Source organism: Vigna unguiculata, chromosome 3 (genome assembly GCF_004118075.2).
Source record: "Vigna unguiculata cultivar IT97K-499-35 chromosome 3, ASM411807v1, whole genome shotgun sequence".
Classification (NCBI taxonomy): domain Eukaryota; kingdom Viridiplantae; phylum Streptophyta; class Magnoliopsida; order Fabales; family Fabaceae; genus Vigna; species Vigna unguiculata.
In genome coordinates this window covers 61,025,344-61,050,482 of record NC_040281.1, presented here as the reverse complement: position 1 = coordinate 61,050,482, position 25,139 = coordinate 61,025,344, and the positions used below count along the sequence as shown (strand labels likewise).

Sequence of the window (25,139 nt, the reverse complement as noted above, 5' to 3'; positions counted from 1 at the left end):
ATTTGTTGAAATAAAACTTTTTTAAAACATAATTTTCTTATTGAATGGGATAGACAAGTGATATCACACAATAATAATAATAATATATTAAAACATTTATATTTCAGATCTAATTATTTACATTAAATAGTCAAAATAATGATATAAAGAGAATACTAATGATTTAAAAGTGAGTCAGTCTACAAACAATTTCTTTATAAGACGTTAAGGGTGTCTTTGGCTAAAATTCACATTGTAATTTATTTATTTTAATTTAATTAATATTTAAATATTTTTAAAACAGTATATAAATCTTTTGAAAATATTTTTATTATAATTATTATTAAATATTTTATATTAATTATAAATGTTATATTAACTGAAAATTGATCTTTAAATTAAATCTTATTATTTACTGATACTTCTAACAATTATGAATTACTCTGATACTAATGTATACAGGCGGATTCTTAATCAATTGATTATATTTGATTATATTGATTTTTGTATCACTTTAAAATTTTGTTAAAAATAATTTTTTTATAATAATTTTACTTAATTTATTTATACATTTAAATTAACTAAATTTTCTTAGACAATTTTTACTTTATTATTATACGAATGATTAATATACGTAGATATTTCATATTTGTGAATATTTTAATATTTATTTTATAAACAGTTAGAATACGAATATTATATGATTTATACACACAAGTATTTATTAATTAAAAAAATAAAAATAAAAATAAATTTATATTTTTTTAAATTTAATTTAATTTAATTAAAATAAAATAAAATATATATTTTATTAAATTAAATTGTATTACAAACATCTAATTTTTTTAAATATTTATCAATATGCATGAATATTTACAAATTTTAAAAAATGCATAATTATTTTTTAAATAAGAATTCAACAAGTAATAAAACGAATAACAAATAATTTTTTTTATTACAAATCGTGTACTCGATATGTACTATTTATGTCCTAAAAGTTTTTATTCTAATTCTAACTTTCATTATGGTCAAATAATAAAAATATTATAAAATTAAATTCAATATTTTCAATTTGTCTAGTATGTAGGTTGAACTAATTTTAATATTTTGTTTGAAATATGTTAACTATATTATTTTAATATCAATGTCAAAAACAAGGAAGAAGGTCGATTTTGTAGGGAGAATGAAGAAAATACTAACTTATGAAAATTGAGATAGGAAGGGGCTTTTAAAAAAATGTTTCTGGAATAATCCTCTTAAACCATTTAAATTTTTAATGCAATATAAATATATATACATGTAAATCCCTACAAAATTGACCTTTTTTCTTGTTTTTGTTTTCTTAAAAATCCAATATCATAGATATGGTAAGTTTGAAGGATTCTACTATATATAATTGGATTTCATCTTAAGATCTTAAGGTAAGTTCAAGGTTTCTTTCATCTTTGTAGTACCAATATGTTTTCTTATGCATGTAGTTTTCCTGAACTGCAATTCCTAAATAAAATTTCATCTCGTTGTGATTTTAAAATCATGCATTGATCAATAATCGGACTTTTTTGTTGTGTAACTATAGCCATCTTAAGTGGTGGAGCCGTGTAGGGAAAGAACAATGATAAGTATATTCTATGAGGTAAGGAGCTAAATTCCTTTCAAATTTTGAAGTTATATTGTTGAATTTTAATATTGGAGTATGAATCTGTAGTTACATGCTGAAGTAAATAGGAGAAATATATTAAATTAATTTGCAAAGTATTTTAGTTTTAGGTGTGAAGTTGATTGAGACTTTTAATTTTGTGGAATTATGGAATTGTGGATTTCTGAATATCATAGTGCTTTAGGGAATTTTCAGTTAAAATATATAATTTGAAACATGTTAAATTGGTGAGTGGTTTGAGAACATGACTGAAGTGTGATTTTTCTTACTGTCAGAATATAGAGATGAGATAATTAAATTTGATTTCATAGCGATGAATGTGACATATTGGGTTGCTTATTAGAATGTTTTACGTGTGTAAATGCTGTAAATTAAGGGTAGGAATGAGAAAAATATGAAGTGATGGGGAAATCCTAAAGTTTTAGAACAAAAAAAGTTGAACTATAAGTAGAATATCTCTTGTAGAGTCCTGTTACAAAATTTTATATCTCTTGAACATAAGATTAATTGTGAAAGTTTAGTGTCCAATGGTTGTCACATTAGTTATTTTCGAGAAGAAATGTTAATCTAGGATGAGGTCAAGTGTATATAAGGGGACTTGTGATGATAGACTATCATGACTTTACTAGTACCAAACTTATATAGAGATGATAAATAGGAGGTGAGAGTCGAAGGAAACTTCACAAAGTAAACAATATGATATGAAAAATGATCATCCTTAAGTAGCTGGTGAAGTTAACCTTTTAGTATTGGATGAGATATAAGATGTTCCACTTGAGTGACTGTTGTATGGAAGGAGGAGAGGAGGGTCAATATGACAAGTGCATAGTCTATAGTCTAAAAATTTCTCTGTGGTTTGATGCTTGAATTTTAATTAACTGATTTTATTTTCATATTTTAGAAAAACATTTAATAGCTTACAAGTATATATTATTTTTGTGATATTTAGCTCACCCTTGCATTTTGTATCTTTTGTTTCTCTTATTCTTGCGATAACGTATATTCTGTATATATCGAAGCAGATTTAGGAGCTGATGGAGGATACTAGCAATGAAACTGGAGCTAAGTAGTATAGAATGCATTAGAGAATATGTGTTAGCTTTTTGAAAGACCATATTAAGCTTTTAGTTCCTAAATATTGGAGTACTTATGAGTTATGTTAAATGTTAATCCTAATTTAAAATACAATGTTACTGAGCTGAAAACTAAATTTTAACTATAATTAGGGATGTTATCAATGAGTTATAATCTTAATTATAATTACTAAGAGAATAATTAATAAAATAAGAAAATAGGGTTGTTACATCAAACATATATGAATATAATAAAATATACTGAGAGTTAAATATATTTGTAATTTCTAAACTTGGATACAAGATTGGAATTTGTTAATATCTTAAAATTTGATACACTTTGATTTTTAAATCTTAAAAATGAATAAATATAATTATTTCAACATAACCGTGTTAGTATTTTTTTTTTTTAGTTAAATAACATTTGTATTTGAGCTCAAATGTATTAAACGGTGTAAACAACTTAAACATCGGTCACAAACATTGTTCAACACGTCAAAAAAATGTACGATAATTGAGTTATAAAGACTATATCTATTCATTTTTTAAGTTTATAAATCAATCTATATCAAAATTTAGATCATAAATAAATTTTAGTTTTAGATTAAAATTTAAGAATTAAAAATAAACTTAATCAATATATAATATAAAGTCATTAATTATGTTGTGACATCTTATTTAATAGAATAACTCTAATCAACAGAAGATCACATATTATAATAGAATAAAACAAAGATGGAAAGTATATGGGACTCAACCTTTTACAATTATCCAAAATATACTATACAGATCGGTAAATATGTCTTAAAACAATGTCATAAATATGTCTTAAAGCATAAAACAAATTGGTAAAAAGATGCTCAACAAAGCAAGGAATTACAAAGAAAAGAGTTCTTCGGAAGAGGGTCAATAATAAGCAAGATCCAACATGCATAAACTAAACTACAAGATCTACATCATCATGGTGATCACTAGGGGTCTCCATATATGCTCACACCAATATTGGTGATCATTGCAAAAAGAAAAACACCACAAGAAAACATAACACAAACATGAAAATGGTAAGCTAGAGAAAAATCACTTTAACAGATAATAAACACATTATGAGCACAACAACATGAGATAGCAAACAATGAAAGACCCTCTAACTCAATTATCCGGATATATGTAATGAAATCGGATTCACTAATCACTTGCACTTGTGGTGACCTCTACTGCTCTGCAGAGCCATTTCTAATGAATTTGAACCTACCACACACAAGGTTAGTTCATGATCATCTAAGACCATTATCCTGCTAAAGACCAGGACTTTCTGCTACTCTCACCACATGAACAAGTCTACTCTATGTGAGCCTGATTGATTCCTTAAAGTGTCAGGATGCAACCTTACTCGAATCTTTAAGTCACTACACACACTACTTTATCATCAAAAGAGATTTCTCCATGAAATTTTCACACCAAGTCTGCATGTTATCTCATAATAATCATAATCTCATGTTAAACACATCCAATACAGTCTCAAAACACCACATCATACATGCACAACATTATACAACATGTTCTTGAGGAGTGAAACAACCAATCATGTAAGAAATCAAGCAATTTCAACACTTCCCTACACCAGTCTAGCTCAAGCTAGGAACTCTCTCTTAAGCGACAGAAGTTCTCTCACTTAAACTAGGCATTCTCGCTTGGGCGAGAGCTCAAACAGAGGCACTGTGAGGTTTTGCGAGTTCTTGCTTAAGCGAGAGCTTCTCGCCTAAACGAGATTGCTCTTCGCTCAAAACTGAAGCTCCTCGCTTGAGTAACAACTCAAACAAAAGCCTGAGTGAGTTTTTTGCTATTCTCGCTTAGGTGAAGGTTGCTCGCTTGGGCGAGAACATCAGGTTTCTCACATGCTCACGCATGCAAGAAATCCAATCCAAACCATATCTAGTTCATGTTCACACAACCACAAACATCAAACCAACATTTTAAGCACAATTCAAGACCAAAAAACATGCAAGACACTTAAAATAAGTAATAAAATCCTAACTTCCATTACCTCGAAACTGAAAGCAAACCTACGGGGAGAGATCCCTAACGGAGGAGCACCACAGCTCCATAAACAAACTAAAAAGCAGAAAAACATGAACACAAGAACGAAAATGTGACTTTAATGAAGATCCCAAGACTGAACCAATCATAACCGAACTAGAAAAAAGATAAAGAAATAGAGGTTTGGGGTTCACTTACATATAAAGATGAGGAACGTTTGATTTGTTATGACGAGAATTCCGTAAAAGTCTCAATTTCAACCTTTATTACAAAGAGTGATAGTAGCTGATATAGAAGGAAAGAGCAGGTGTGAAGAGTAGAGAAAAATGAAAAAAGAACTAAAGTAAAAAAAAAAACTAAAAGGTTTTTTTGAAATAAAAAAACAAGTGAACTCACTTGAACCATTTTCAGTAAAATTGGACCCAAAATCCTGAGATAAAAACTGGTCTTTAGGTATGTTTTAGATATGTTGTTGAACATTTATGAAAAGTATTAAACAAACTTTAATGAATTGATGTTGAAAGCAGCTAATGTGATATTAATTTGGTGTTGACAACTGACTTCATACATTAATGTAGTTTGATGATAGCGTGTGAAAATGTACTTACCTATGCTGTGATCGTTGCACTCGAAAGAGATTTCTTTTATTTTCCACCAATGCAAATTAATGTTTTTTTTCCTTAGATTTTTATGAAGACGTTTCTGTTTATTGTTTCGAGGGAGTGAATCTCTTTTTAAAATATTAGCGTGGAACACGTTGTACTTATTTAGTTTGCTCAAAAGTTTTAATTACTACTATTTATGTTAGACCGGAGTTGAGGGAGAAATAGAATGAGTTGGGCTCACTTAAATCATTAATTAAATTTTAATCTTTATTATGAAATAATTAAGTAATGTTATATTTTTATCTATCCTACCAGTTAGACAATCTCTCACTGTCTTAACATACACTAATGATGTGTTTGGATAAAAAAATTGTTTACAAAAAAAATTAAAATTTTAGATATATTTTAAATAACTAAAATAATAAAATTTTAATTTTTTTTAGAAAAATTAAAATTTTAGGACCATTCACTCTTTCTTTATACATGTTATATGCACATACGTGTTGAAAAAAATAATTTTTTAAATATCATGTGAATATTTAAATTTGACTAATATTTTTTTATAAATTTAGTTTTGAAATAATATTTTTAAAATGAAATTATATCTTAAAATATAACTTTAATTGATTTATCCCAAAAAAAATGTAAAATAATTTAAAAATAAAAATAAATAAATTAAAAATAATTTAAATATTAATGCATTTCAAATTCTTAAAATTATTGAAATCACACATTCAAATCCAAAAATAAAAGAAATATACAAAGACTAATTCAATACAGATATCATCGTTAAGTTTGTTTTTTAATAAATTTATATAACTCATTAACTTTATTATATTAAATTTCATATTTTTGACTATCTTCACATAAAAAAACATTCAAGATATAATAATAATAATATTATGTTAGTAAAGTAAAAATCCACTAGAAGACTTATAAATACATTAATCAAACACGCATCTATTAAACTCTTAATTAATTGAACACTTGAACGTCAAAATAATAACTTTGACAGATAACCGATTGGACAACGAAAACCGAATAGAACTACAAAAGATAGATAGTGTTTTATGCATCCTTAGTCCAACATAAAAAAAACATATATTATGGATAAGAAATTAATGTAAAAAACAGTGCCATCTTTTATACACAATTTGTTATAAAGAATAGAAAACTTATTCATATTGAAAATATTATTTAGTTATGCATTATTAAAACACCTTGTGAAGTTTTATGTAATATGTTGAATATAGTACACTTACATTGAATTTTTAGGTCCAACCACTATCCTTTGGTGATATGCACTCCGTATATACTCAGCAATTCCAAACAAAATTCATCTCGTGGAAAAAAGACCATGTATTCATAGTTAAGAAACTAAGTGGCAATAAAATTACATACTTTGTGATGAAGTATAATTGGATAATTAAACATTATGTTGTCCACCTATTTTATGTTGTTGTTTATTGTATTATTTAATTATGGATACTTTCTGTAGTGTGATGTTTCTCGTCACGATAACCAACTTTAGTGATTGATACATGAAGACAACATCTATATTTTTAAATAATTATATTACTATTTTTAACTTTAAATATAAAAGTTAAAAAAGTTACGATTTGACTCCTATGATTAAATTCATATTTTAAAAATATTTTGTGTAAATAAAGTCTAAACATGAAAAATTGAATCGGTTTTTAAAAAAACATAACAATAAAATATTATAATAATAATAATAAATAAATACTCCACTTATATGTATAATTAAGTTATATATATATATATATATATATATATATTATTACAAAATTTAACTAAAATAATATTCTCAGTTTATCTTTCATATAAGAGATATAAAAAAGAATAAAATGACATAAGGTAATAAGAGACAATGTTTCATTTGATTCATGTAATTAACTTAGAAAATAAAATAAATTTGGTTTATAAATAGATGGAGTGAAAGATAAGGTGGAAAAGAAATGAGAGGTATATTTGAGAGGAAATAATTTAGAGTAGAGGATTGTAAAAAGTTTTAACCATGTTAAAAGACATTTAGCCTTAATTGTAGTATCACTTCAATAGTAAGGTAAGAGAGAATGAACTGGAGTATTTTTATATTTATGATAATATATTTTTATTTATTTTTGTAGTATTTTATATTAATTTATATTTTTGAGCTTAATATATTTTTTATATTAATAATTTTAATATATTTTATCTTTCTTATTAGATTTGACTTTTAATAACTTCACACTCCAAAGCCTTCTAAGCAACTCTATAACTATATATAAAGAGATTATTTTTTTTGTGTTTACATCTCATAATTTCAATTTTATTTTTTACAATATAATTATTTGTTAAATTTTTTAAAATTAACATATTCATCAAAAGTTATTTTCTCATATTTTCTCCATTCATCTCACTTTATTTTTAATAAATATAAATTTATTTTGTATATTAACTTAATAACATTAAAATATCATCACCGACTCGTATAATATCTTACATATTTGCATACACACGTGCTATTATATTAAAAGGCTTAAATACATTTTTCGTTCTCATTTTCGTAATGTTTGTTGTGGATGATCCTCATTTTGACAGAATGTTTAAAATTATCCTCATTTTTATCGAATGTTTAAAATGATCCTCATTTTCGCAATTTGTGTTTTATTTAGTCATCTTCTATAATATCGTTTAAATCAGTAACAGAGCACTGTACAGATGACATTGCTTGTATTACATTGCATTGGAATGTGTTACGTGTATTGTATAGATGACTAATTAATGTTAAATTTTTAATTTAGGGGAAATTTTGCAATCAGGGCTTGAGTTGGATTGCAGTCGCGCTCTTCATCGTTGGAGGCGATTTCTTCATATTTGTCTTTCCTGAGCTCGGATTTGCAGAGGAAGCAGCTAATACTTGCCATTTCATCGTTGGATTGCAGTCGCACTCTTCATTTCAATTTTCCAGTTAATCATCATCAACAATGTAAGTGGGTTTAGGGTTTTCTGGGTTGTGTTTGCTCGTGGGTTAGGATTTTCGTAATTCTATTTTTATGGTTTGTTTTTGCTTGAATTGTTGTGATGTTCTGCATGATTTCTAAATTACCACACTTGTACAGTACATGTAACACACCCCAATGCAACGTAATACAAACAGTGCCACCTACAGTGCTCTGTTACTGGTTTAAACAGCGTTACAGAAAATGACCAAATAAAACACGAATTGCGAAGATGAGGACCATTTTAAACATTCGGTAAAGATAATGACCATTTTAAACATTATGTCAAAATGAGGACCATCCGCAACAAACACTACGAAAATAAGGACGAAAAAGGTATTTAAGCCATATTAAAAAGAACAACTTCCTGATAACTATTGTCAATAATGAATCATCATAAATGAGGTATATCATAAACGAGGTATAAATTCATATGTGAAATTAGGTATTATAGTTGTAATCAAGTATTATGCTTTGTGATTTAAAAAAAAATATAAAATTGTTTTTTAGGAAGGAAGTTATTTAAAAATTTTAAATTAATTTTTTATTTAATTATTTTGTTATTAAATAATTATATAACTGACTTTTTATTTATTAAAAAAGTAAAATTATTTAAATAAAAGATGATAAATAGAAATTAACAAATGAAGTGGCTATACAATTTTCAGGCCTATAGTGAGGCCTATATAATCTTCGGGCATAGGCCCACTTTTATATTTTCTCCGAAAAGAACAGGGTCCAAGAAAAAATCACAATCTTGGAACACTCCTCAACCCAACAAAAATTAATGTTATTCCTGATCCTCCATTTCGAGAAATGAATTGATTCTCGTGACTCTGATTTGATCAGCACACACACAGAGACTAAAATTTGGAAGCGGAGAGAGAAGATCATGTCAACTGCTGAAGCTCCTCAATTCCAAGAAGCAGCGCGATGCGTTGTCTGCAATTGCGGTTTCAACACCTTCAGAAGAAGGGTACATCTCTCATCTTCCTCACCTTCGTTCCAATTTCGATCAGAATTTCTGCTTTTTAGTTCTATCATGTTACGCCCCCTCTTTGGATGTGTAATAAACTTTATGAACACTTTGATGTTTGTTTAGCGATTTTGGGATCATCATAGATGTAAAATAGTCGGTGTTTGAATCGGTTGGGTCCGTTAGTGTTTTTATGTAAGCGATTAGAACGAAGTTTATTAGTTAATAATGTAAGATCAAGAATGATAACTTTTAAATGCATTTATATTAAACGTCGTATTGGTCATGGTGCTTAGGAGTTGGTTTATCAACATATGCGTCGACCTTTCTTTTGGTTTGGCATGCAGTTGGATAGACATGAAGTTTAATTTATATATATTTTTACTGTTTTAGACATACACTTAACAAGAATTTATCTTATGCTCATGTTATATCAATGAATAAGATAATGTGGTGAGAATAGAATAGTGAAAATTTATTGGATGTCTCTGTAAGATATTCCATATTTATGTGTATGTAATCTAAGTCCAAATTCTGCTATTTCACGTGAAATTCAGTTCACTGGAAAGTTTCCATTTTTGGAAAGTGACTATACTGTATACTTCTGTATAATGTATATATGCAGCATCACTGTCGATCCTGTGGGAGAACATTATGTAATGAACATTCAGCAAATCAAATGGTATGCTATTTTGCCTTTGGTTTTGGACATTAATGCCAGTGTTATCCTCGATGAGCTTCATTTAACGATATATTTCTTTGTAGGCTTTACCACAATTTGGCATTTACTCAAATGTCCGAGTATGTGCTGATTGTTTCAACAACTCAGGGTACATTACTTTCTCACAACTTCATAGCATGTGCTTTTTATTGTTTTTCAATAATCATCTGGGTACATGGAATTTTAAAAGCACCATTTGAGTACCTGAAAATTTAATTTATTTTCTACCTTGTTTAGTGGAACTTGTGATCTTTTTAAGCATAAATGTAAGACTTAACTATTGAAGGTTTTTTTCAAGGCTACCCTAAATACACCGGATCTCTTTATTTTATTTGTGAAGGCTCTAAAGTTCAAGCAGTTTTGGAATAGTATTTTGTTTTCTTTTTTTTTTGTAGATAAATTATTTTTTATTCTAATGGATATGGCAAAATGTTAATTGCAAAAGCTGTGTATGCTTTTTCTTGTAAAAGGATAAATACTTGAAGATGAGGAGAAGGGGATTACGAAGTGTTAGGAGGATTAGAGTCTCTCCTTAGAAAAGAAAAAAAAGGAAGTGAGAGAGAACAGAACAGAACACATCTATGAAAAAAAGTTACCCGATCGTCCCTGAACATATTTTTAATTGGGAAAACCCTTTTCTAAAGACCATTACAAAACAGAGAGACTGAGAGCCTAATCTTACAGTAGTTATGTGAACTAATAATATAAATTATTTAGCATGAAAAGATGTCTCATGATAAACTTTCAAACTTTTATTTCACTCACAATTTCGGATTGGAAAAACATATCCCCCAACCTCTGGGACAGCATAATGCATATCTTATTTATCAGCATTATTCTTTTCTTTTTTTATATTTTTACTCTAAAGGGCCATTGGCTCAATTGTCTAAATGACAAGGAAAACGTCCTCTTGTCCTTTTTTTTTAACTTGTAATTTTTTTTTCCTCTTTGTATTCGTCAATTTAGCCTTCCTCTACAAGTATTTTATTTTTCCGTTTTTGTAGAAATATCACTACTTTCTACACAAGACCAATATTATTTAGGAATTATTTATGCATTACATATTCTCTGTGGCACAGGTCTGGAAAGGATGTACCACAGGGTTCTTTGGGCGGAGCTAACAGTGTGACGGATACAATTTCTAAATTAGATATTAATGCAAATGCTGATTCAAAATCCGTACCAACTGCAGCGAATAATCTTGTACCAGACATTAAAGAGTGTAAGTGTGGAATGCCACTTTGCATTTGTGAAGCTCCCGCCCCTTCCTCTGAAGCACCCTCCCAACAGGTTATAAGTTTTAATATCATATGCATATTTTCTTTTTTGTTTGTGCAATTCACAGACTCAATTTTTCTGTCTATCCTCTATGACAGAGGAAACCGAACCCAGTTGTTGCAGCTCCATCAAATCCTAAACCTAAGAAAACAGACACTGCTCCGAAAAATAGAAGCTCCACTTCAACTAGCAAATTTAGGTAAGGACTGATTAATTCATATATATTTTTGCTGAAGTGAAATTGAATTTCCAGTTGACCTGAAATTATATTTGGTTTGAGAGAGAGAGAAGCAACAGAGCTTGGGATGAATTCTGCATGTTTAGGCCACAAGAACACAATTGATTTGTAATAGAGAAAACATAATTACAAAGTATTCAATTACCCTATTTTAAGTTAATAATATAAATATCAAATCAATGTAATTAGTCCTAATAACCATTACTATATTTACTAGATTCTAACACTCTCCTCTAGCTGGAGTATGTAGGTGATGCACACCGAGCTTGTTTCATATGTAGTTGATCCAAGGACCCCTTTGGTGATTTAGTGAATATATTTGCTAGTTGATTACAGGGAATTGGCAAATCTAATAGTTATTTCCCTAGACATGATTTTCTGAGATGAAGTTATGATCAACTTCATTATGCTTCATCCTTTCATGGAGTACTAGATTGAGGCGATATACATGTTGATCTGGTTATCATATAAGTGACCATTGTTTAACTTTCCCAAACTTTAGTTCCTAAAGCAATTGCTTGATCCGTGTGAGCTCTTCATTGGCTATAGTCATAGATCATACTCGCCTCCACATTGGACGTGCTTACAACATTGTGCTTCTTGCTTTTTCAATAGACATTGTCCTCTTTGACAAATATACAAAACTTAGAAATGGACCTTCTATCAATGGGGGAGCCTTCCTAGTTTGTATCAACATATCTGACAAGTCAAGAGTATCCTTTGTCTTTGAACAAAATATTCTTTCCTTGAGCTCCTTTAATGTATTGATCAATGTGAGTAATTGTTCCAATATTCCGTACATGGAGAATTGAGGAATTGACTTACTACACTTATTGCAAATGAGATATCAAGAAGAGTTGGTCATTATTACGTATTGACCAACCTTGAGTACAATGCCTATCGACAACCAATCACTGACTTCCTTGGCGTTGGAGGAACATGGTTCGATGTCCCGTTGCTCTTTGCAATGCACGCATCTCGTTTATTATAGCTTATTTTTATCTTGGATGGACAAAGACTTCAATTCTATTCTTAGGAATAGAAATGGAGGACAAGGAAGGAAGACAAAAATAGTTGGAAGTAGAAATGTGATGGTAACTCAAAAAAAAAGGTGGAGTAGGACTATAAGTAGAATGTATACTTTTTCGTAGAGCAATGGAAATTTTTGACTCAGGAGGCAGGATTGGAGGATGAGGTGACTGAGTTGGCTTTGAAGGTGAGTTTGTGGTGTTGTTAGTGCTAGTTGGCAGCCATATAGGATGGGTATGACATTCATTGACCCGAAAAGGGGGAGATGGGCCTGGAAGAATGGAAAGTCCTCCGAAGGACAAAAGTGTTCCAAGATAGGTGTAATTGTTGGAGGAGAAGTATTGGATGAAATACAAAGGAGATAGGAGCACCAAGATATGGTTCAAGCCCCAAAAATAGTAACTATTTCAAAGTTGACATCAACAAAGATGAAATACATGCAAAGAGTATGGTGATAACACCTGTACCCTTTTAGAGATCGTGGACACCTGCATTTATGAGAGACCAAGGAGAGTTTGTGAATCCTAGAATAAAAAACATGATCAAAATATTATCACCAAAGACCCGGTACACTAAAGGATTGAGAGTGGTACAAATATAGAACTTGAGGGATTTTACCTTTTAGAATGGATGACGACACACAATTGATAAGATATCACATAGAAAGTATTGCGTTATCCAAAACCTGATGAAGGACATGAAACTGGAAAAGAGTTGTGGTGGTACAAAAAATATGTCAATTTTGCATTCAACAACTCCATTTTGATGGAGTATGAGGACAAGATGTTTGATGTAATACACCATGCGAAGTCATTAGGCGTCAAATTGAGTAATCAAATACTCACCTGCACTATTACTTTGCAAAGTGCAAATATGGATACTAGATTGTTGATATCATGAAAAAAGGATTTAGAAATAAAAATAAGTAAATATGAACAATCTTTCATCAAATATAACTACATAAAATAGTTAAACTTATTTATACAAGTAACAAAATATCTTGACCTCCTGGTGTATAGGAAATACAACTCAAACTCCAAATTTCTGAATGAACTAGAACACAAAGGGATGATGACTAACAGTGCAGTTAAAGAAATAACTTTGGTTATGCTTACACAATTAACATGACTTAGAAAAATCTAAGTTAGAAAGATCGAGGATTGACGGTTTCAACTTATTAAGACTTGGATGTCTTAACTAAGCATGAACCAACAGGGATGATGTGGCTTATCCAAGAAGATAAGGCCTACTGAGCTAATGGAGACCATGAGACTCGCATCTGAAGTCAGTTGTTCACTCACATTCTTTGCTCCCGCAAGGAAATAATCTTTAGCAAAAGAAATGATGCAATAAAGGGATTGTGTTAGTTGATTGATGGACAATAAATTACAAGAAGTCCTGGTGACATAAAGGACATTATGAATAGAAAGACAAGGAAAATGGTAGACAATACAAAAACTTTGGGATTGTGTTTGAGAACCATTTACCATGGTGGCAGAAGGTTAATAACCAAAAGTAGAAAAAGAAGAAAAAATATGAATTTATTCTTGGTGATATGATCGGTGGCCTAGAATCAAGGACCCGAGAGCCCAAAAAGTGAGTGCAACAGTAGCAATGGAACCAACCTAACTATCTTCATAACATTTCTAGAAGTCATCATAGGAAGATGTTGATACTAGTTCAAAAGGCAACAAAGAAGTGGAAGCTAAAGAAGGAGGGTTAGAACTCTAAAGAACCTGGGAAGTGAAAGGAGGTTGACCATGCAGAGTCCAATGCTTATCAATTATGTGCGCCAACCTTTGACAATGTTCCCATCAAGGACGTCCTTTGTCGTCATTGTGTTGTAAAGGTATATTATTGTTGCTAGAGACTAAATCAGAAGAGTCAAGTCAAAAAAGGAAGGGACCAAGACTCAAAGGAGGCTTTAGTAGCGACATGAAAGAGAGTTGCCAATATTGACCATGATAGCTGTGGGGCTACCCAAGATTTGAGCTCAAGCATGATAATACTTTGTGGGTAAACCATATAAGGGCCAAGGGCATGAATAACTTTTGATGATTTTGAAGCTCTGCTACAAGAGTAGCAACAAAGACCTTGCCCAAATAAATCGAAACAGAATCCTTAATCTGGCAACCCTATGGATGGTCGTGAGAACTTCACAAATCTAATAGTCCTTGAGAAGTTTTTGTAAAAGGTTGTTTGGCATGTGTTTGTATTGCTTTGCAGGTTTGTGAGTGTGAAATACATGGTGAAGACATGGATGAAAGGTGGCTTGGATGGTACAACACAACTAAGTTCAACCTTCTTCCATACAGGATGGTCTACTATGGAAAAATTGTCTTTCTTTTTAGTGAGACGTGTCTCATTTACAATAAGCCAAAGTTCAACCTGAGAAGCGCATGAGGAGTAGTTCTTACCATCCAATGATGAGAGCAGTGCATTGACATGGCTGGTAAAAAACCGAGTGTTAAACTTCATAGAGCCAGAGGTGGACATTGGTCTGCATAAGAGAGAAACTGCCAAATAATGTCCAAAAGCAGGACAAAACAGTGGCAAGCAGATGTCCAAACACCAAACACCAAACCGAGACCATATCTAGATAGAATAGAAAGATAGGCAAACAAATCCCAATTGATGGTGTTAGGAATAGACACTAGACGTGTTGTCAAGTCTGTTGGATTTTGGCGGCATGTGGGAGAAACACACATGGATAGAGGAGGTGCATGCAGCCTCCTATAGCTATCAAATTGATGGGAATAGGCAGGTCTTAAGGAGACAATGTCAATGGTTTGCTGCTTGTCAGAAAAGACTAGTGGTGGTGGCAAGAATAGAATGGCAAAACATTGATGAAAAAAAAAAAGATTCCGATGAAAGATAGGTTTATCAGGATATCTTGGAATCAGCCTCTTGTTAGGCTCTAGATTTCATGTTGATAAAGTGAGAAACAAGACAGCTTATGATGAATTTTCTGTGTCTAGACCATAATGGAGCTACTGAATTATAGGGGGGAAAATATTGAATTACCCTATTTTAGACTATTAACATAAATATAGAATCAATCTCATTTATCTTAATATCCATCATTACTATATTTACAAGATTCTAACAGTATTCTTGTATATTAAGTATTCCTTGGCTGAGATGGTAACCGGAAAGTCATAGGCATTTTCCCTTACCTGTCATCTGAAACTCAAGCTGAAAAAGCAAGCAATTTCTAGAAAGTTAAGGAGTGGATTTACGTTGAAATATTCTGGACTGGAATTATAATCTAGCCATAGACACCATAATGGCTGTTTGCTATTTATTCTTCTATTCCTTGTGAATATGAAAGAATAGTGATGAAGTACATTCATCTGAAAATTTTGGCTTTTTTGGTATACTGACATTTCTTTGAGATACTGTACATTTATGAAGCAATCACGACTCTCATTATACCTAAGTTAAGCTCATAAGCTGTTCACCTCTAATCCATGAGTTCTCATTACCGATACTTGTCAATTCAATCTATGAAGCCCTAATTCTTTGATGATGCTGATATTTATACTTTTTTATTTTTACAATGCCTAAGAAATCAAATTTTAATTTGGATTCCCAACCATTGTATTATAGTTATATATTTATTATGTTTTAAGAACTTCTGTACATTTTTAAAATATGTATGGTCATGTATTGCATTTTGTTATTTTCAAAATAAACATATTGTCGTGTCAGATAAGCATCATATCCATGCATAATAATTCATGACTTAATTTTTCTCTTGAATGTTTTATTATTATGTCATTATTTGATAGTTTATGATGCAAATTTACAGTGCTATGAATGGTACCTCAGACAAACCTCAAAGTGATTATGGAGTTAGTGGAGAGGTAAATGTTTCTGTTGTTTAAATGTAAACAATTACTTCTCTACATTGTGCTAAACGATATTGGGAGCTGAAAATCATATCTTGAATTAACTGTGACGCTTTCAGGGTTTAAGAGAGGCAATAAAAAATGGTGATATTGATGCTGTCAAGAAACTTCTTAATGAGGTTTTTCACTTTCAAAATAGACACTTACCTTTATAGGTTATATTTTTGGAAGTGGTATTCATGGATTCTGAAATGCGCAGGGTGTGGATGCAAATTACAAGGACAAGCAAGGACTGTCTTTATTACATTTGGTACCTCTCTCTCCCTCTCTTTTGCCAATGTTTGCTCATGATTGTGCACATGCATGAGCATAATTCCATTTTCTTGATCATACTTCACCAATTTTAATATTCTCTGTAGGCTGCAGTCTTCAATCAAACTGATATAGTTTTCACTCTCATGGATTCGGGGGCAAACCTCGATTACAAAAATCCACAAGGCAATTGATCTTTTCCCTTCCTAGAATTCAACCATTTATTATATTGTTTTTTCTGTTGTTCTTTGTAAGAAATATCTTTAAAATATAAAATATGCAGCAAATTGTTGTATGAAAATCCTGACTGACTGTTTCTTGTTCAGGAGAAACACCTTTAGATTGTGCACCGGCTACATTGCAATACAAAATGCGAAAAAAGATGGAAGAAGGTGGCGCAAGGGACTAAAGCATTTGAACAATCTATTACTTTTATTAGTTGTCTTTTATGCAGTGCTCCCCAAAGATAGCTTCAAATATTACCACCGTCTAAAAGTTCTCTTTTGCCAGAACAAAAAAAATCTGCATATGTAACAGAGATGGAGTTCAATTCATCTTTGTGAATTGGCAATCTAAGTATGCCTACCTATATAAAACACTTCATCAGTGACGCAAATCAGGCAAAATCAGGCAGTTTCCAGTTTGTAAATTTCTTTGGTCAATGACATCAGAGCATTCTTTTAGCGTGCATCTATGTGTTGTTAATCTGAGCTTTCTTACTTTCTTCCACCACATGCAGTCATAAATGGGGAACTCTAAAAATTGAAAGGTTCTAGGTATGATGTGGTATGAAAATCCCATTTCATGCCCTTGTAATTTCTTCTCTCTTCTGTTGCAAGCAATGAGTCATAGTTGACTGTTTTGTGACGTATACCGCCACTTTCGCTCCTCCACTAAGAACACCCTTTCCCGTTTGTCATGTTCATCGTACTTCTTAATCAAATGGGGGTAATGAACTGTACATAGGTTGGATCTGAGTAGGATGTTAGGAATCTACACATGCAATGGGACCACTATGACGTTTCATGATCATGTGAAAAAGCAACCTGACTATTGTTCCCTTTATCTTTCACCTAACAATTCCCATTATTTTAACAACTGAATCCAATTATGCCCGAAATTGATGGCAGCCAAAAGCTTATTAAGCTATTGTTTTTCTGAAGTTAACATGTTCAATCAAAACTAAACTATATATAGTTCACTCAATTTTCAAGAACCTTTCAACTTGAAAGCGCGTTGATTTGCTACATTAAAGTAAGTGTTTGAAACTGTGCTTTGTTTTCTCCCTTTACCCGTCACGTCCTATTTTAGTGCGTAAGTATCTAGAATTAATATTTCCAACAAATTTATTTTTAATTTTTTAATAAAATATCATTAGATTACAACGTAAATTTCCTCACACCCTGGTAATATCGTACCCAAGTTACTTTATAAGTGAGTTACAACGTTAATTGATCGTAAAATTCTTTAAGATGCCATGCAGAAGTGTTATATCTAAAATAAAGCAACAAAAAAGACATCAAATCTAATTAATAGAGAATCTGAAGATCCACTTTGATACCAGATGACGCAACTGTATTAGCTGTGAATAACCATCCAATTCTTTTTGATTACTAAAAGAAAAGAAAAGCATGGCTTAACCCATCCCTCACACTGGCTCCTGATGACACGCGGAATAGTCTTAAGGACTCGTCGGTGACCCTTTATTCCTAATCACAAAAGGACGGTGGATAAACTTTAACAAAACAATAAAAAAAATTTGAAAAAAGCATGGGAAGAAAGAACGTAGAAGTGAGTGAAAGTAAAAGGAAAGCCAAAGAAAAAGCAGAAAAAAAAAAGAAAAAAAAAAAGCAGAGTAGTAGCCTCCACCACACCACCACTCCCATCTGGGCTTTATAAAAAAGCCATAGAACCCATTACAACTTCCCCCTTTTCCCTCTCTTCTCTCTCCCACACACACTTTCTTCCGCCATAGCTGCTATTCCAATGGGGTTCCACATCGAAGACCCTCTCTCCGGCTTCACAATAGGCCAGGCCATATACGAGGCTGCTCTCATCATTGCAGTTCTCAGATGGGTCTTCTGCTTCCTCTTCAGACTCATCAACGACACAACCACAACCTCCGAAGACAACCACCCACCTGAAACCTGTCCTCAGACCACAAGGGAAAGAGACACCACCCTTTTGCTCACCACCTTCGGAGAGATTAAGGACAGGCTCCCACAGACAGAGGACACGTGTGCGGTTTGTCTCAGCCAGCTGGAGGTGGAGGACGAGGTTCGGGAACTCATGAACTGTTACCACGTGTTCCACAGAGAGTGCATAGACCGATGGTTGGAGCACGAACACGATAATCACAACCCCACGTGTCCGCTCTGCAGAGCCCCTTTGCTGAATTCTTGCTGCCACCACTACTCCGCCGCTTGTCAGCCTCCTCCTCAGCCTAGTTGGGCCGTGGAGAGACTTCTCTATCTCTTCGGCGACGATTTGCTACCTTGCTAGTTACTTAGTTCTTTTGTTTTTCTTTCTAGATTCTGCACAAAAATAGCTTAGCCAAATATTCATTATTTGTTATCTTCATCTTACCTCGAATCATCATCTCTATCACCCTCGTGTATATGTTGCTGCAACAAAATAATCAGGACACCCTCTACTTCGGGTCTCTGTGTGTATATATTCCTTTTTTTTTCACATTTGGCTTATATTTCTTTCTCTCTTCGATTCTTTAATTCTTATTGTTGTCTGATTATTGTACAAGGAACAGTGGTTTTGTTGTTCTGTTATCATACGTTTAATTGGATCGTTTAAGCTGTGTTAAAGTGGAAAATTGTGGAGTTGAATAGGGTAATTCAATTGGTTTCTCTGTTTACTGACCGATTCACGTCGATGGTTAGATAAACCAGTTGGAATTCGAACTAAATGGCGGTTGAACTAGTTTGAGACATGGAACTTATTTGAGACTTCTTGTGTAAGACTCAAAAGTGAAAATGAAAAGTAAACACGAGACCTGTCAATTACATAATTTTATCATCATTCTAAGGGAAATCTTCTGTGTGTGATTTGGGGGAGTTCTTAAAAATCATAACTTTCTATTTTACATGTTTCTTCCATTAGATTTTGTTGATGCAATGAAGTGCAGAAGCAGTTCGTATATCAGAAGTAGAAGAGTAAATCGCACATGTAGATTACATAAATATTATAAAGACTGCGAAAACTTTGAAGATATCGAATAGATTTCAAGTCTAATTCAATTTTATTAAATACATTAGTTTGGAAGTTTAGGTTTGCAATTATATTTTCATAATTATGAAATTACATTATTTTTAATCGTTTTAACACTTTCCAATTCGATTTTGAAAATGTTCACTTGCTCTTCATGAACAAATCACTTTTTTATTTGAGATTTCTTTATTTTCTCATATTTCTTATTTGTGACTCTATGGTAAAAGTTAGAAGCTTGAATCTTCTCGAGCTTTTGGAATAAAAGAGATGATTCATTACTTCATTAATTGACCAGGTATAGAATAATGGAAATTAGTGACACAAGAAAAGAACAAGTCACTGAAAATTTCACACGGATGTCATATTCTAATTTCTAATTACAAGTTACCATAGATAAAGGAAATCGTACAAAATATAAAATTACTAATGTTAAATTAATCACGATCTTTGGTTATATCATGGTGACATTTTAGTGCTTTCTTAGTTGAAAATGTTAGTGAGTGGTGACATTTAAAAACACGAAACTTGAACATAAGCTCAATGGAGATAAACAAATGTTGTTTTTTCCTCTGCTTTTGGGGGCAAACAAAATGATGACGAAGATTTCACTAACTTGGGATAATAACAAAAGTAAAACGATCAGAGAAGCACTTAATCATATTTAATCTATGGGTTGAAAAAGTCATTCCATCAAAAACAGGTTCAGTAAAGAAATTATTCAAAACCTTGTTATGACGTGTTAAGACGATACTTTTATGAAAGAAAATTTTATAATATGACTAATCATTAAAATGTTAAGACCATACACAAATAATCATTTATAGCAGTAATACAAGTTTAAATTGCAAATAACTTTTTCTTAATTGTTGCCATTGAACTTACTTCTAAACCTCACAAACATCTATAAAAACAAAATTACTCCTTTAAACAGCATTTTAGTTAGTCAGATAATTCAAACACATTTGTCCGAGAAAGACAAAAATTCACTCTCAAACTTTTACGATTTATATTAATCAATATTAATAAAATAAAATGTAACGAAATATAATATATATATATATATATATATATATATATTTCAACGAAAATGTTTCATTTTAATGTACACTTTTAGATAGACGATTCTTTTTTCTTTTCTTTTTGTTGAAAATATTACATAGAAGGAGTATCTCTCTTTTTTCTGAAATGTAATAAATTAATTATAATTATTCTGTGAAAAAAGATAATCTACTTACTTTATGTTCATTTCATGTTAAGCCATGGTACCTTAATTAAATATTAGTGTGGGCCTAGTTTAGCCACACTTAAATATATATATTACATCAATAATTGAATGATAATTAATCACAATTATCATAGAGTCTTCAACTTTTTGTCTCAACTTAAGATACCTAAACGCGATTTTTTATATTCCCTTAGTACGTCATCTTCAACTTCTCACTCAAAATATTTATACAAATATATTATATATGTTCGTATGTAGTGGTTTTGTATGATCTATAAACAATGCAAACAACTATGGTTACATTTTTTAACATATTCTGCATACAACTATGGATAATGCATTAGCTCACGTTGACATTTATAATATAATAATAATAAAATTATTACGATAGTTATTATAACAAAAAAAATTACTACGATTTTATTATATTAATTAATAATATAATTGTATAAAAGTTAACAAAAACGTTTATTGAAATGACATCATATTTATATAATGGCTTAAATACCTTTTTGGTCCTTATTTTCGTAGTGGTTGTTGCGGATGGTCCTCATTTTCACAAAATGTTTAAAATGGTCCTCAATTTTACCGAATGTTTAGAATGGTCCTCATTTTCGCAATTCGTGTTTTATTTGGTCCTTTTTTGTAACGTCGTTTAAATTATTAACGTAACATTTTACAGGTGGCACGGTTTGTATTAGGGTGTGTTACGTGTACTGTACAGGTGGCTAATTAACGTTAATTTCTCAATTTAGGAGAAATTTTACAATTAGGAAAATTTCTTTATCTTCGTCTTTCTTGAGTTCAGATTTGCAGAGGAAGCGGCTAATACTTGCCATTTTATCATTGGATTGCAGTTGCACTCTTCATTTCAATTTTCTAGTTAATCATCATCAACGAGGTAAGTGAGTTTAGGGTTCAGGGTCCTGGATCAACTGTAAAAATCAAAGTGGAAAATGATAATGATGAAGCAATTTTTCAGAGGTTTTACTCCTGTTTAAAAGCATGTAAAGATTCATTTGTCTTCTGTAGACCCATCATAGGTTTGGATGGTTGTTTTTTAGAAGGAAAATACGGAGGTGAGTTGTTGAGTGTTATGGGTAGAGATGTTAATGATCAGTTACTGCCCTTAGCGTATGCTGTTATGGAAGTTGAAAATAAAGAAACTTGGACATGGTTCTTGGAATTGCTTATTGGTGATCTTGGAGGTATTGACGTGTGTAGGACAATGACCTTTATGTCTGACCAACAAAAGGTATGTTTAATATATGTTCAATTTATTAATTTTTGTTTAATGTTGTAAGTACTAATAATCTTATCATTGCATAGGGATTAGTGCCTGCCATTCAGGACCTATTACCCACTGCTGAGCACAGGTTTTGCATGAGGCATCTGTATGCAAATTTCAAAAAAAGATTCTATGGCCAAAAATTAAAGATACTCATGTGGAAGGCTGCTAGGAGCACACACCCAGCAGTTTAGGAAAGAGTGATGTTAACAATTAAAGAGTTAAATATTGATGCTTACAGATACCTTATTGCTATACCTCCAAGGTATCTTTACTGTATAAATACCTAATTTCTATACAGATACCTGATTTCTGTACAAATAAAATACCTGATATCAATACTGACGCTATTATTTATGCAGGTTCTGGTCCAAGTCTAGATTTAGTGGTCGAGCCATATGCGACACAATTGTCAACAATATAAGTGAAACTTTTAATAGTGTCATAGTGGATGCAAGAGGCAAACCCATAATCACCATGCTCGAGAAAAACAGAGTTTATTTAATGGAAAGGTGGTTCACCAAGAGAAAAAAGGTTACAACTTTTGAAGGAAACATTTGCCCAAAGGTCCTTGACAGACTACATAAGGAAAAGGAGTTAACCAAATATTGGATCCCAAGGTTAGGTTTTTGTCTTTTTTTAACACAATCAACTTATTCGTGTACTGATATGTGTAATGATATTTGCAGCTGGTCAAGAGAAAAGATATTTGAAGTGAGGCACATATCCATGGTTGGAGATAAGTACACAGTGAATGTGGATGCTCAACATTGCAGCTGTAGGAAATGGCTTCTGACTGCTATCCCTTGCTGTCATGCTATTGCAGCAATGAATTTCATCAATGTCAATGCTGAGGACTTCATACCAATCCATCATCTTTCCAGTCAATGGTCAAGTCTTATGGGAAAGAGCTCCCTACCCTGACGTCCATCCACACCACATAAGAGAATCTTACCAGGAAGACCCAAGAAAAAAAAAAGGTTGGAAGAGTGGGAGTTGAGAAAGGATAACACATAAATCAACAAAGGAGGTCATTGAAAAAAATGTAGCATATGCCGTCAAATTGGACATAACATGAACAATTGCCCAGATAAGCCTGTGGATGAGCAGACTGCAACACCTGCTGAGACTGCACCAGATGCTCAAACTGCTGAGAATGCACAAACTGCTGAAACTCAAACAACTCAACCACCAAGGAATGAAGTGGAGAGTCAAGCAACACCACTACCAACACCAGAAGAACCATTTCAGGTGTTTATGATGAAATTACATATTAGGAGGAGGCCATGATAGTAGCTACAAACGTCTCAGTTATTTTTTAGAATTTCTGATGTAGAATTCATTATTGATGTACTGCATTTTGACTTTCCTTATACTTCGTTCAGTTTCACTTTTGCCGAACATTGATGTAGTGCATTTTAATGAGGATGAATTAATGTTATGAATTTAACTTCTTCCAGACTTATATCAATTTAATTTTTCCAAAACTTAAATCAATTTCACTTACTTCAATGCTCAGATTAAGATGTCATTTTGAACATGTTGGGACTAATATCAACATAATCAAACTAATTCATTTCTTCATTTAACAATAGTACAAAACATATTGGACTTTAAAAGATTACACACAATAACAGTACGAATAATACAATAACAACTCAAATGAACCCTATTACTAATTGCAGCCTCTTCTCAACAACCTTCAATGATTTCTCAAAATCATTAATCTGCCTCATTTGTGTCATGATGATGACATCCTTTTCATCAACACCACCATTTGAAAAAGTTGCAGCCCACATTATTGGAACCACCACTCTGTAAATCAATAAACCAAAAATTAAAACCAATTTATTATTAACACAAAAATAAAAAAAGATTGTACCCAAAATTTTCTACCAATATTTTTTGGAGTTCTTGTCATCCTCAAAGCAACCATCTCTCTGCAACTACAAGTCGGGGTTAATTCGTTTCTCGTTGAACCACCAATAGTGCACGAAGTGATACAACACGGTTGCCTCCAACGATTACAACCAGAGGTAAAGGAAGAAGATTGGGATCGTAACATACCTATATAATGGGATTGCAGGAAGAAGAAGATTGCAGCAATACCAATTGGGAATGGAGGAACAAGATTGCCAAAACTCACCAATTGCCCAAACATTCCCTACCAAAACCCTAGCTCACTTATTTATCCCCAAATATCTAATTAAGCCACCTGTACGGTACACGTAATACACCCTAATACAAATCGTGCCACATGTACAATGCTCCGTTAATGATTTAAACGACGTTACAGAAAAGGACCAAATAAAACACGAATTGCGAAAATGGGGACCATTCTAAACATTATGTAAAAATGAGGACCATTTTAAACATTATGTGAAAATGATGACCATTCGCAACAAATACTACGAAAACGAGGACAAAAAGGTATTTAAATCTTATATAATAATACAGATTACGAAATATAAATATTTTGAATTTACATCAATTAATGACTTGGGAGTGTTATATTGCTACTTTCATGCAGTTATTATTGTTCTCATTCTTAGTTCATTTTTAGGTTATATATTATTATCGGCTTGTTTATTTAAGATACTTTTCTTATCAGATTAAATTCATAATTTAGACGAAATATATAAA

The 25,139-nt window shown here is 31.6% G+C and overlaps 2 protein-coding genes across 2 annotated transcripts; both read left to right on the top strand.

The window, feature by feature from the left end:
* The first annotated feature begins 9,066 nt into the window (after positions 1-9,066).
* Positions 9,067-17,490, top strand: LOC114178178 (vacuolar protein sorting-associated protein 27). The gene is made up of 10 exons (XM_028063935.1): positions 9,067-9,332; positions 9,958-10,014; positions 10,098-10,162; positions 11,133-11,343; positions 11,430-11,530; positions 16,410-16,464; positions 16,569-16,628; positions 16,709-16,759; positions 16,869-16,947; positions 17,088-17,490. The coding sequence occupies exons 1-10, from the start codon at positions 9,249-9,251 to the stop codon at positions 17,168-17,170; spliced, it is 846 nt and encodes a 281-aa protein (XP_027919736.1). The 5' UTR covers positions 9,067-9,248; the 3' UTR covers positions 17,171-17,490.
* Positions 17,491-18,648: 1,158 nt separating this feature from the next.
* Positions 18,649-19,471, top strand: LOC114178179 (probable E3 ubiquitin-protein ligase XERICO). Its single transcript, XM_028063936.1, has one exon. The coding sequence runs from the start codon at positions 18,748-18,750 to the stop codon at positions 19,261-19,263; it is 516 nt and encodes a 171-aa protein (XP_027919737.1). The 5' UTR covers positions 18,649-18,747; the 3' UTR covers positions 19,264-19,471.
* The last annotated feature ends 5,668 nt before the right edge of the window (positions 19,472-25,139 follow it).